The sequence below is a fragment of the Nelumbo nucifera genome, chromosome 2 (genome assembly GCF_055504915.1).
Source record: "Nelumbo nucifera cultivar China Antique chromosome 2, China Antique-T2T, whole genome shotgun sequence".
NCBI classification, from domain to species: Eukaryota; Viridiplantae; Streptophyta; class Magnoliopsida; order Proteales; family Nelumbonaceae; genus Nelumbo; species Nelumbo nucifera.
The window spans coordinates 70,621,946-70,636,384 of NC_142650.1; the positions used below are offsets into that span (position 1 = coordinate 70,621,946).

A 14,439-nucleotide genomic window follows, 5' to 3' on the forward strand; every position below is an offset into this window, starting at 1 on the left:
TGTAGAGGAGTGAGTGAAGTCTGAAGTGCAACTGACGATCCACCACCGTCAAGGTAATACAATCCACCAGCTTCATGCCCCCCACCAATCTTCTTCCCCGTCCTGAGATCCTGAAAAACACAAGAGGAAAGGAAAAAAGTAACAGAGCAGTTAAGAGTCTTGGTTAATTTACTAACAGACATAAGATTGAATGGAAACTTAGGGACATATAGAACAGATGATAAAGAAAGAGAAGCCATGTCAACATTGCCAACACCACAGATGGGAGAGGAGGAACCATTGGCAAGGGTAACAGTTTGAGATGTGGAAGTTTCAGAGAGAGAAGAGAACACACCTGGAGTCCCGGTCATGTGATCAGAGGCTCCAGAGTCAATAATCCAAGGAGAGGTTTTAGATGACAGGCAAGCTATACCTGAGTGGGCAAGAGTAGCAGTAGTGTGTTGTGAAGTGGACTGAAGGAACCGCTCATACTCATCACGCGGTACACTCACCATCTCCCTTCCGGAAACAGATGTAGATGTGGAAGGAGTTAGGTCTGCCTGTTGATTATCACTGACATCAACCCCACCAGCAATAGCATGATTGGCCCATTTAGAGGAAGGGCGGCCATGAAGATCATACAGAAATTTACGGAATGTCCTTCCCTGCCACAGTGGGTACACTTCCTTGTAGAGCTGCCTTTTTTCTTTGCCACGGCCTCCCCCTGAGTCACGACCACCACCACGGCCAAATATGGAACCACCACGACCTCCTCGGGAGGCATGTCCTCCCCCTTTCGTACCACGTCCACCTCCTCTGGCTGTCACAAAAGCTGATCTATCAGACTGTGTGGGATTCTCTGTCTGTCCCAAAGAAATCCTGCGAAGCCGAGCAAACACTTCCTCAAGTGTAGGAAGGGTAGAGCCCCCCAATATTTGGGCCCTAACTGGTTCATACTCTGATTTCAACCCCACTAAGAACCTTGTGACATCTAGTTGTTCCCTCTGTTGTTGCTGAACCTTAACATCTGGAGTGAGAGGATGATAGACATTGAGTTCATTTCTGAGGTTCTTCATACTGGCATAGTACTCTTCTAGGGTTTTATTTCCTTGTTGCAGACCAAAGTACTCCTGATAGAGCTGATATACCCTTGTAGTATTATCTTGCCCAGAATACAGCTTCTTGGCATGTTCCCATATGTCCTTCGCTGTATCTAAGAACATGAAGTTGGCAGTTATTTTGGGTTCCATACTGTTCCATAGCCATGTCATGATTTGAGCATCCTCTTGTTCCCAATCATCAAACCCTGAAGAGTCAGCCGGTGGTTTATCTTTTTTCACATGCTTCACTTTTCTCTTTGCCTTGAGAAAAACTTCCATCGACTTGGCCCATGGAACATAGTTCTCACCATTCAGTTTAGTTGAGGTCATCTGTACACCTAGATAGTCAGAGGAAACCACCACACTAGGTTTCTGATCACTACAGCCATCTCCCATTGCTGCCATGATACTCTTTCAATGCTGCCTCTAATCTGAATTCCCAATCACCAACTAAGTGCTGCTGTCAAGAGTTTGATGTTCCAGAACCTACAGCAGTCCCTAAACACAATGATAGATACACACGCCTTTGTTCTTATCCACACCACTACTGATTTCACAAAAAAAAACACAGACTACACCGACATTAATTTAGCACTTACTAACCACATTTAAACTCTCTTACAACTACTCAACAGAGTTTGTGCATCACAAGCACCACCACACAGCCATAGCTGTCACACACAATACAAACCTGCTTTAACGCTTTTAAGAGGGCACCACAAGACCAACAAAAACTCAACTAGTACCATTGCATTACACCTTGCACCATTCGGCCACCTACAGTAGCAGCCCTTACACCATTTGGTCACTGTAAACACAGCCTGTTCTTGGAATTTTTTCAAGAACCAGGGCAACAACCAACCTAGTTCTCTAGGTTCTGATCAGTCCTCTCAAGTTCTTGAAGATTTTCAACCCAGAAATACCAACAACACACAGAGGAGAGATAACCAACCTTCGTTTGAGAGCTTCAGCCAACCATTCACTGCTGAAGTTGTTTTCTTAGGAAAGGAGGTTCTGTGCACTAGAAAAAAGAAGAGCTGTGATGTTTCAGGCCTGGGACGAACCACTTTTCTCCATTGACAGCCCAGAGAAGAAAAGGAGAGAACTGAAGCACGAACTGAAGTTGTCACGCTCTGATACCATGTTCTACTGTAGCTACAGTAGTCCGAACCAGTAAGGAGAAGAAGAAAGAGAAGGAGAAGAAGAAGAAGAAGAAGAAGAGAAGAAGAAGAAGATGAAAGAACTGTCGAACCTGATAGCTAAACCCTATCAGTCGACCTCTTAATAGTGATTAGGCTTCTAATTAAATGTACAAGGACTAAACTGCCCCTACTTAAGTATGGGACAGAGAACCTCTAATAAGACTGCCACATAAGCTCATAACTTAACCAAGGTGAGTTGACTAATCTACCCTTATTCGGCTAACTTTAACAGTGAAAATCAAAGGGCTACCCTTTGATCCCCAAGCGCCAGCTTCAAAGCGTCTTTAGGACTTGTAATTAGTTTTCTCCAGTTGTCTAGGGTTTTCAGGAAAAAAACTCCAAGAACCTTCTTTGGGCTTCATTTGGGGATGAAAAGCTTCACAAAACCTCTCCAAAAACCCTCCCAACTGGGCTACATAAGTTGCTCCCTAATCGACCGACCAATTCTACATACACATTATATATGGGCAAAGAGAAAAGAAAGAAAAGAAGGTGAGAACTTGCTCTGATACCAAGTTGTAAATCACACTTCCAATAATCTGAATCAAAAGAAAAGAAACAGGGGAAAAGAAAGAGATTGAAGAGAGAGAGAGAAGTGGTGGAGGAAGAAGATGGAAGAAAAGGTAGGAATAGAGGATGAGAGGCGGTGGCTGGTGACTGGTGCTCGACCGCTGAGTTGTTGATGTAGCTGTCGGTGGTGGTGGTTGCTTGGGCAGCAGTGAAGGAAGGGTTAGGGTTTTGATTTTTTGAATGCAAGTGAGAATAAGAGAGGTAGGAAGATGATGAATCAAGAGTTGAGATCTAGAGAATGGAAATTTCTTTTTTACTATATATATATATATCGGTTCGGATATTTATCGGATCAAAAGTGGTCTGGAATCCAAAGTTTAGAAGACCTTTATTGGACCAAGAAGTGAAAGAATGCATTCAGCTATTGGAGAAATTGGAAGAGGCTAACATTTCCAGAGATACAACAGATGGTTTATGGTTGAGAGATTGCAAAGAAGGACGATTTTCAGTTAAATCCTTTTACATGGCTCTAGAGATGGTAGGGATTCAAATCAGATAAAAGGTGTTTGGGGCAATCCTGTTCCCCCAAGGGTAGAGGCTTTTGCCTGGCTGGTGGCACATGATAGTATCTTAACTTGCGATCATCTGAAATCCAGAGGTTTGCAGCTTGCAATCTGTTGCTATATGTGCAGCCAAGCAGAGGAAACAGTTCTCCACTAATTTGGCAAACTTTATGTGGAAATTTTTCTCTCATCTGTTTGGAGTGGCTGTTTTCATCCCGCGACATCAGCAGAGATTTTTTCCTTGTGGCCTAAAATCAGAGGAAGCAAGAAAGCCAAAATCTTGTGGAGCTGTATTCCATTTGCAATGTGTTGGACCATTTGGAAAGAAAGGAACAGAAGAGTATTTGAAGACAAGTGAAAAAACATCGAATATCTGATAGTAGGAGTGGGCAATATGACTTCAGCCTGGGCCCTAAGTCTTCCAGAGTTTGACCAAGTGCACAAGGCAGATCTGTTAGAGAACTTCTGGAACACTTTGGAATTGAATCCATGTAATTTGATTCCTTTTCAGTGTAATTCTGTTAAGCACAGATGGTTTGTCATCTCGACAACCTGCATTTTGAGATGTACTGCATTTTTTCAATTTAATGAATTTTCTTTTTATTCTTCAAAAAAAATCAGATCAAAACAATGCATATTTGGATTAGATCAGATAATTTAATCGGTATGAAAACATATTTGAATTTGACTAAATATCCGATTTGAACTATCCAAGTTCGATTTGATTATGCCGAATCTTGGATTTGAATACAGATTTTCGAATGCCGTTTACAGGCCTATATGTGCAGGGGTATGACTGAGTACATCTGTCCCTCTCCAGCATTTTGAGATGTACTGCATTTTTTCAATTTAATGAATTTCCTTTTTATTCTTCAAAAAATATCAGATCAAATCAATGCATATTTGGATTAGATCAGATAATTTAATCGGTAAGAAAACATATTTGAATTTGACCGAATATCCGATTTGAACTATCCAAATTCGATTTGATTATGCCGAATCTTGGATTTGAATACAGATTTTCGAATGCCGTTTACAGGCCTATATGTGCAGGGGTATGACTGAGTACATCTGTCCCTCCCCAGAGCCCCCATTGGTGGGGGCCTTGTGCACTGGACTGCCCTTTGGTGTTTTGGGTTGCTGATGGCAGGGTTTTGGTTTGGTTTGAATTCTAGGTGCTGGTGAGTTAATTTGTTGAGTGTTGGGTTTCTTCTTTTGGTGACTTCTTGTCACCTTGTACTTCTCTTTTTATTTTATTACAGAAAAATGTATATCCCAAATGTTAAGAGGTGTCTTCTTCTTAGACCCTGGATGCTTTAAATTTATCTTGGCCCTATTTGCAATTCCTGTTATGTTTACTGTGCTAACTGATGTTGTCTTGCAGGAATGTCGGCTAAGGGAGCATCTTGGGACAGATGAGGTCGTTTCTTTAGAGGTAGTGTGCTACTTTGCTGAACTTTTTGAATATCTGGTGATAAGTTCTCTTATGCTGATTATTGTTTTACTGAAATATGCATGTTTTTCTCTAGGTTTTCTTGGAGTCTATGCTGAAAATGAGTTCCACTTGCTAGTAGAATGATGTATTGCTTCTTTCTCACAGTTTTTTCTTCTTTTTCTTTTATCTATATTTAGGAGGAGGTTGCATCATTACGTGCAAGAGTAGCATCTTTGGAGGAGGACTTACGCAAGTCACGCCAAGAAGCATTTGATCATCAACAGCTGATCTGCCAATTAGAAAAGGTAATCATTCTTTAACGGCATTTTTTGTAACCTGTTTATTACATTATTGCTATCTGTATAATCTGTCCTTTTTATTTGCGTATTTTCTTTATGGTTACAGGAATTGAAGGACATAAAAGATCATGAACAGCAATTGAAGCCAAAGGTGATATTCGTTTCAAACTTTTGAGTTTTGATTGATTAATATATTCCATTTAAAGCTGAGATTGACCTTTTTGGTTATATTGGTTGGATAAGTCAGTTGTGTTTTCTCTGAATTGATTTCCTAATGAATTCAAAATAAGGTGCGTATTTTCAACTGATTGGGAAGAAAAATAATACTTATTTATTTTCTTTGTTATTTATATTCTTGGTGCTTTGTTCTTGTGGTCTCATATTTCACACTTATGTTATTGTAATCCATTTTCCACTATTTATAGAAGTTGTCTGTTTTACAGTGTTGTCTATGCTCTCAGTTGAGCCATTTTTTCTACTGAACCTCATTTGAAATATTGGTGAAGTTATGACTGTTAATGAATTTTTTTTGTTTCAATCAAACAGAGAAAGATTTGAAGAGTGCAAGTTAGAGTAAAAAAATGAAGGGGATTAAACCAGATTTTATTGGTATATTAACACAGCTTTACATGTTCCAAAAAGATGCTGGCTTAAGACAAGATACACGGAGAGGTTGAAGGTGATGGTGGCAATGTAGCCGAGCTGAGCGGATGATTCGAAGTGTTTGACTCATAAATATCTGACTAAAGGAAAAATATATATTTCCTCTTGATTTTTTTTTTTTTGATCAGCAAAGTGGGTTTTATCAAATATGTAATTTAAATGAGAATTATCAAGAAAAAAAGTATGTAATTTAAATGAGTATAATAAGTTGGGCAGATTCAGTCATCCTATAAAACAAAATGAGTTACACTTTGCCGAAAACATTTTTTGCCTATTAACCCCTTGTTTTGCTAGAGCATCCACCATCTCATTTGCAGTTCTTTTCACATACTTAAAAGCAACATTTGACTCCCTTGATAGGCTTTTAATTTCCCTAAAGGCATGCCTGTAGATCCAGGGAACATGACTATTGCATCTTGTCCAGGAAATGACCACTTGGGAGTCCCCTTCCATTTCCAATAATTGAACCCATACTGTTTGCAAACCTTAGTCCTTGCAGTAGTGCCATCAACTAGCTTTTAGTGAATCACCTTCTCCTATAGGGCCAGAATACAAAGCCAAACCGTGCTAGATGAATCTCGAAATATTCCCCCTATTACCAGCCATCACTTGAATACCTAAAGAGCTCCCATCACAATTTAGTTTTACAAAGTTAATTGCTGGAAGTTTCCATTCCATGGTTAACCTATTTCTTTTAGCAGATTGTGCCACTTCTGCCCAAGTTCTTATGATATCATTGACCAAGAAAGTTTGAAAGATTTCCATTATCTTTACCCAGTGTGCAATTCTTATCTTTATGGAATATACGATTTCCTCCTTGTATCTGCTCTTCTCATTGAATATTCCCCCATTCCTTTCTTCCCATATAGTCCAAACCACTGCTGCTCTGACTGCTTTCCACATTATCCTTTCCCTTTTCTTTGGCTGCCTCAAGAAGCCTGGATGAAGAGACTCACCACGTGTTGAGGAGGAATCCACCTGCATTCAGAAAGAGAGCAAAAATACTCCCACACACAAAGCACAAAAGGGCAGGATATTAATAGGTGGGAAATGGTCTCGAAAGTAATATTATTGAGTAGAAATGGTACATGATTTGGAGGATGAAGAGAAAAGAAAAGCCACTAGGCTCTCCCTTTAATTACAAATATTATAGTTATGCCTTCACCGCAAACATAGGTGAATGCTGAAAAATTCAACAATACTGCCTACCCATGATTGGTAGGCCCCAAGTACAGTTTATCTTTAGTTACCCTTCCCTTGCATATGTATCAGCCGCTTCATTTGATGATCGTCTAAATTCTAGTTCACCTGAACATGATATTTCTGGTTGCTTGTTTGGAAACTGCCTTCTCTTGATACATGCCTGAACATTCAAGATTTTTCTTCCTCTTGATTCATCCACCCAATCACTTATCTCCCTCCATCTTCAAGCTTGATTTCTATTAGTTAGCAAATCTTAAGACCTTGAATTACTTAAAGTGGTTCTGCTCTAATTGAGTTCCCTGAACCTACTAGGGCTGACTACTAAATGATAACCTGACTATGATGATCTCTGGCACCTCGTAATTCTTAGGTTCCCTGGATTGGCAAAATAACATCCATCAAGATTTAAATTGTGGGCATTATGGAGGTGGAGGTGGATACCAGTCCATGGACATTATTACTCCTCTCATAGGAGAACCACTTGCTAATTTCTTATTACTCTTTAGCTAAGATGCTTGTGATTAGGGAGGCCATTGCAGATTGAAGCAAAAAATCTGATTTTAGCGGATTGTAGATGGCAGGATCAAAGGTATCTGAAGTTAAAGGAGGAAAGGAAAGCTATAATTCTTCTAACTGAAGGAGCACTACAGTGCCTAAAGGGCTTTGTGGATGGGGCGGTGTTCTATGTTAGAATGGTAGGGTGGAGAAGTTTCGTGAGCTTTGCAGATATAAGGTATGAGTCAGTGCTACAATGGAATAGAAAAGGCTAGTATGTAACTGTAACAGAGCACAGGAAGGTTGTTGGCAAATAATTTGCCTGCTGGAAGGGACGGTAAGCAATGGCTGGTTGAGGTTTTCAGAAGAAATGCAAAAATAGCTCTGTTTCATTGCTTCAGAATCTCTGAGAGAGGAGATGGTGGAAATTTTTATTGAAGTTGATTGCCTTGTAGAAACGGAGGAGAGCTTGGAGCCCAACAGGGGTGTAGCAATAGCCCGCGATGATCAGAAGAAACAGGGGCCACTTCTCATTGATAGCTCACATAATATGCCAAAGCTTTCATTGGAGGTGAAAAATGATGTCTAGGAGAAGAGATACGTTGTTACTGTAGAGGAGAAAATGAGAGACTGTAAAGCACTTCTGATAAGGCTATTGTTAATGTAGGAGACACAACAGTGGAAGATTCATCAATAAAATCTGATGCAGGGTTGATCTTTGTTTGGAAAGGGGATTCAATTGACAGAATAGTATCTGCGTTAGGTGGATCTTTGGAAGACTATTGCTGCGAAGATCTGTATGCAGGAAAGGTCAAATTGTCTGGGGTGAAACCAGAATGCATTCCTTGTTCATGTGACCTATGGGTTGAAGGATGATGGAGGAAGGTTTGGATTGCTACGAAAAGTGAAGCGGCGTTGTGGAACGACTATTCCAAGGTTGAAGAAGATGATGAGTTGGCTTGGTGGTTTACATGTGGCAGAAAGGAATGGGGAGTGGAGAGGAAGCGCCAGTCTTGGAAGTTGAACGGTTTAATGCTTTGCTACGTGAAGAGAGTTTAACGAAAGAGGAAAGTATTTTAAATTTTGCTGAAGAGGTGAATAAAAGGGCGATTCTCTCAAAGGGAATTGAGGTAATTTTGAGAGAAAAAATGTAGAGAGGACAAGTGTTGAACAATTGCCTTATTTCGGTGAGATGTATGGGCTAAGTAGGCTTTTAAAAGACGTTGGGCCTGAGTCAGTCAATCCTTTTGGTTAGCCTCTTGATTGCGTGCTGTTAATACAAAGGTCGATTATGGATAGAAGTTTATGTCCGTCATCGTCTTTCTTAAGTCATGAGTAAGTTTATCCTATGAATTGATTGAGGCAGCAAAAAAGTTTTACAGGATTTGGTTTGCTTAGAAAGAGGAAGAGGAAGAGTAGTGAGTTTAATTGGTTGAAGGTGAAAAAACTAGCATGGTTCAAAACTCCCCAAGAGCTTAGGAAAGAGGAAGAAAGAGATATGGGAATGGGTGACCGCAAGGTTCATCTATTTTGGAGAGATGAGCTCATCAAGTCATCTGAGAAACTCGAAGGATGAAACAATGCCAATTATGGTTATAGATGGACCTCAACTGCTTTTGTCGGCTTCATCCAATGGCATCATTCAAGAGAAAGCTGCGACAGGCGAGAACCAGTGGGGATTATTGACAACTAACCCCACAAATGTAGTTGAGAACGAAGGAAATGAAGTGATCGAGGTTGTGCGTTGAAGAGCGAGGTATTCAAGAACGACTGACAACAGGGAGTTGGAACTGGCTTCTGGGGGTGAAACAAGTGAAGTGGATTTTGTTCAGGTGTGCGAAGAGGAAGTTTGAATAAAATCGGTTGTAGTAAGAAAATTGGGGTGGATCTAGGTAGGAAAAGTGTTGAAGGAATTTCAGAAAATCTTGTTAATGACACACTTAAAACAAGGGAATTCAGAAAACCCAAAGGGTCGGGAAGCAAGCAGTTTGTTCATGTGACTAAAGTCTTTCACAAACTTAAGGAAGGGCTATTCGGGGATGACTCTAGCAACAAATTCAAGAGAATCTACAAAAGGACAGGATTGGAATTCAAGGCTAAAGGTCAAACCACACCAAAAGACAAAGATAAGGTAACAACTTTGGATTTAGATCCGACTAACATGATTTCAGATCCTTTTCCATCCAATCAAATAGATGTAGAGTCCTCAAAGGAAAAGAGGGAATGAAATGGGCTAGAGATTATAGAAGAGAAGGAGGGTGAAGAGATTGTAGCCGAGAAGGAGGTAATCGAAAAGGTGGTTGAGAAGGAAGGACGAAAGAATCTCAATCTGAGGATGAAGGGGAAAGGAGAGAGGGTGGAATGAAGTTAGGGGGCTATGGAAGTGAAGAGTCTCCTAAGGAGTGCAATTCTAAAAGGAAAGAGTGGGTATTGTTAGACTAGTGGATAGACAGGTGGAGATTGGGAGGTCTCTTGGATTATTCTTTTTTTTTTGGGAGGGGGGGGGGGTGGGGTGGGGGAATAGTGGTTCAAGTATTGGGTCGAGGGTGTTATTCTGATTTAATTTTATTTTGTCTCTGGTTTTGCAGTGGATGGGTCTCGTTTCATTTTTGGTTGTTGTCTTGGAAGTCTTTTAGCTCTGTTGTGGAAGTTGTGTGCTGATTTCTTATCACCCTGCTGGCCTGTTGTATTTCTTTTTCCTTAATATTTTTTTTTTATTTTATTTTTAAAAAATTATTACTTTAAGACCATAGTGTTCCATGGAGCAAAGTCTCTGTTGTACTGTATGCCATAGTCCCTGTTGTATGCTACACATTCTTTATTTTGTTTTACTGGGGAAGTGACATGGTACCAGAGTAGGTCAGTGATACCGGCTTGTAATCTCAGTTTTTTGTTCCGGTTTGAGGGTAATCCTCAGGCCTTTGACATCTATTTTCGAGCTCTTGTTTGGAGGTTATTTGAAGTCTGTTTCAATCAGCACAGAACATCCTAGTTTTCCTGGAATAGTCGCCTAACAGGTTGGTGAATCTCCCTTCTCTTAATCGGCTGATTCTATCCTCTTGGGACTGCCTAGGGTCTTCTTGCTTCTCAGTCACTTGGTTGAGATTTTAGATTTGTTCTAAACAGTTTTGATCTATTTTCTTAGTTCAACAGTCCTGAAACTTACCTTTTTTTGGATTGTCAACACTAGGTATCAATTTGTTGGAGGATTTCGATTTCTCTTTAGGGTGGAACACTTTTGTGGCTTCTTAAACTGAAGTTGATTGATTTTATTACATTAGTGGACTTGGTTTCTCTGCTATTTCCTCTATTTCATCATTTCGGCTTTGCTGTCAAGGGTCTTTCTTTTGAAAAATCCTTCTTGTTTGGGTGCTGTGGTATTTACTTTAGTATTTGGACTGTTTCTTGTTCAAGTTGAGTGGTTAATCACCTTGAGAAATCAGTTTCAGTGCTGTCATCCCGTTCTCTGGATTGTATCTCTTATTTGGAATGGTTGAGAATGTTGATATTATTCTGGTGAAATATGATGGAACCAACTACAACATGTGAAAGTTCCATTTTGATTTCTTTGTTGAAGGGAAAGGCGTGGAAGGTTATTTGAATGGGACAGTTACCAAACTTGATGAATGATACTAAGGCCATTTCACAATGGAAGTTGGATGATGGAAAAATAGTTTCTGGATTTTAAGTTCGATTGTATGATTGTATCTTATATTGCTGTAGCCATGAGAAGAATGCGAACAGCCTTGTAGATGTATTCCTACTTGAAGAAGGTTTACCATCAGTCCAACTTATCAAGACAGTATCAAATTGAGTCTGAGATTTTTGCTTACTGTTAGGGGGATAAAAAGATAAAGGAATAAATACTATACAGGCCTTCTTGACTTGTGGCCAGGGTATGAACTGGTTCATATTGATCCCTTGGACTCCTCAGAGTGTGTTAAGTATCTTCAGAAGCACTTTGAGAAGAAAAGGGTGACAATTGGTTTCTTATTAGGGTTAGACATGTGTATGAAATATCAAGGTTTCGGATTTGGATTCCGTGATGGGAGAGTTGCTAAGGGAAGAGACTAATGACTTCTGTGAACATAGATGGAAAGTTGATTGGTTCTGGGGCTGATATAGTTTTTACTGCTCAAGGAAGTAAGAAAGGGTTTGGACACATTACTTCTCATTGCAAGGAAAAGAATGTCTGCACCTATTGTTAACAACATGGTCATATTATTCCAGATTGCCTTGTGATATGAGCTAGCTGATAATTCTTATTCAAGCCTCTCTGTATGTGCAGGGGTAAGGCTGTGTACATCTGTCCCTCCCCAGATCCCGCATTGGCGGGAGCCTCGTGCACTGGGCTGCCCTTTTGTCTTCCTATTGCATTCATTCCACTTAAGGCTGTGATTCATAACCCAACATCTTCCATAGTCTACTCATAACATACCAATAGTGCTATAGGATAAGAAGTGCTAATGGGATGAATGTTGTGGTGAAGAGGGGAAATCAAGGATCTGAATTAGGAGAAAAAGAAATTTAGATCAGAAACAGAGAAGAAAGAGAAGAAAGACTGCAATTTTAGAGGAAAAATAGAAAAAAGAATAAGATAACACTATTATCCATAGGTAGCTTCAAAATAAATGCTTATTTCATTAATTCTACTATAAAATTTCAATTACACTGACTATTTATAGACTAATTATAAGGGCATGGTTCTTCATTTGTAGACTCCAAAATTCAACTAAGAAACTTACTGAAAATAAATTCTAACTCAAAAACTAAGGCAACCAGGACACTTAAATAAGATTTCTAATTCCTAAAATAACTCTGATAAACTATTACTAATCCTTTTTTTGATCAATTAACTGTCATTTATTTTTACTGCTTTAAAAAGATTTTCTTTGGTAGGTATTACTTTAAAAAATATTAATCACGGTAAAATTATATAACATTGCTATCATAGGAGGTGGCTAGCGTTGGCTAACTCCCATTCAGTTTTTAGCTACAGCTCCCTTGAGGTACTTGACCCATTACAATTGGCCCCTTGAAGCCCCATTTTTTTGAATGGTAATTAAAGCTTTTGTATTAAAGGTGTGAGAGTCCCTTGGCCGAACAGTGATTACAATATACTGAATCTTTGCAATGTATACCAAAATTATTATTTGCGAAGAAGGATAAAGAGGTATCTTATCGATCAAGACTAGATAAAGAGGTTTCTGCTTTTTTCCCCAACTCTCTCTCTTACATTAAATAAAATAGCAAATCCACCCTTTTTTCTTTTCCTCTTTTACTTTCTATCATAATTTTTTTTATCATACAAAATTATATCATTCTTCCCAATATAGTTATGATAAGGCTTGGATGACGATGATGAAAATTATATCATTCTTTGGTTGCTTATTTGATATGAAATTACTCTATTAAATACTTGTCGTATTAGTGTTATTTTTAAAGTATTGAAAATACTTTATCATGTTCTAGCTTTTAGAGTTGTGTCATCTTTGACCACCATCTTATTGCCATTCTTTGCATCCTTCGCTTATTCGTTTTCATAACTCAATAGAATGCTCGTTACAATATGCTTCTTTCTTGCTATATATAGTTTGTTTTTCTGGGCAAGTTCTCTGTTTTTTTTTGAACTTAATGTGAAGAAATTTTATGTTTTTAACACTGTCCTGATAGTATGGATAATTCTTTTGTTTCCACTGTTGCAGAGGATAAAAGTAATATCTGATCTCCTCATAGCTGTTTCGAAGGCAGAGAGACAAGAAGCAAGGATGAAAATACGCCAAGAGTCGTTGAGGCTTGGCAATGTGGGAGTAATTAGGTATCGAATTATTCAATTTCATTGTTTTTCCTTGGAGGGGAAAGATGTAAAATTTATCTTATAAGGTGGCATACTATTAGCCACATGGAAACAAAAATAAATGATTTTTTTTTCAACTTCTCCTGCTGCCCTTTTTTGACTTGTGCAGTGCTTGCTGCTGGAAAAGTTTTTCTTGGGTATGATATGACCTGTATATAGTCTTATTCTTTGCCAGATAAATTTTTGCAATCATAATCAAACTTCATTTTCATGAAGCAACATATGAGGGATGATAAAAACATGAATCAGCTAGCAAAGTGCACCTATGATCCTATTTGGATGAAGAGTGGTCAGGGAAGGGTTTCAAATTTGAAATCAGAAGAGCTCTATTAAACTGATGGTATTGAAATACTTTGAATGAATGAGAACAAAAAGAAAAAGCAAGGTACAAAGGTTTTAGGTGTGAAGGGAAGAGTAGGTGGACCTTGTGCCATCAGTGGGTCTGGTCTGGGTCAGGGCAGACTGGAACTTGAGCTGACTAGTAAATGCACAGAACCAGTTACAGGTTCTATAGTGTCTGTTTTGGGACTTGGGACTGTCGGGTCTAACCCGATATGACCCAATTATAATAGCCACTATTCTTTTAACCTGTAATTGATATTTTTTGATTTGACACATTGGACACCAAAGTATGTTAAAATTACTGGTATATCATAAGAAAAAGGTATTTTTATATGGTGAAAGGGAAATATAGGTATTAGACAGGGGTAGAATATTGAAAAATGATTTAAGCGCCAATAATTTAACAATGGATGCGGCATTAAATAGAATGGACTGGCGAAACAGGATTCATGTAGCCGATCCCATATGGTTGGGATAAGGCTTGGATTATGATGATGATGAGATTAGGGGTATCTTTGTAATATGCCAATATACATATACCCCTCCCAAGACCCCAGATAGCTGGGACCAACATTAGGTAATGGTTGGTTTGGGTCTTAATCAGTTCGGAACAACCAAAACCAACCTGATCCAATTTTATTCGGGACAGGTAATGCAGACCCAGACCCTCATATAATTGAGTTGGGTTGGTTTGGATCTGTGAGGCCTGCCTGATTGTGTCCTGGGTGGAAATTTGATTTGGACCATAGATGACAACCTGATCAAATTGGAAAGAGTCCTTTAAAGGGAAA

At 39.1% G+C, this 14,439-nt stretch overlaps 1 protein-coding gene across 2 annotated transcripts in view; it reads left to right on the top strand.

Moving 5' to 3' along the window:
• TSL (Protein kinase superfamily protein) overlaps nt 1-14,439 on the top strand; it is a 63,643-nt gene that overhangs the window by 14,861 nt on the left and 34,343 nt on the right. For both annotated transcript variants that reach the window (XM_010248844.3, XM_010248845.3), the window contains exons 4-7: nt 4,739-4,789; nt 4,987-5,094; nt 5,195-5,239; nt 13,155-13,267. In XM_010248844.3, the coding sequence (XP_010247146.1) occupies nt 4,739-4,789; nt 4,987-5,094; nt 5,195-5,239; nt 13,155-13,267 (317 nt within the window). The remainder of the gene's footprint in view (nt 1-4,738; nt 4,790-4,986; nt 5,095-5,194; nt 5,240-13,154; nt 13,268-14,439) is intronic.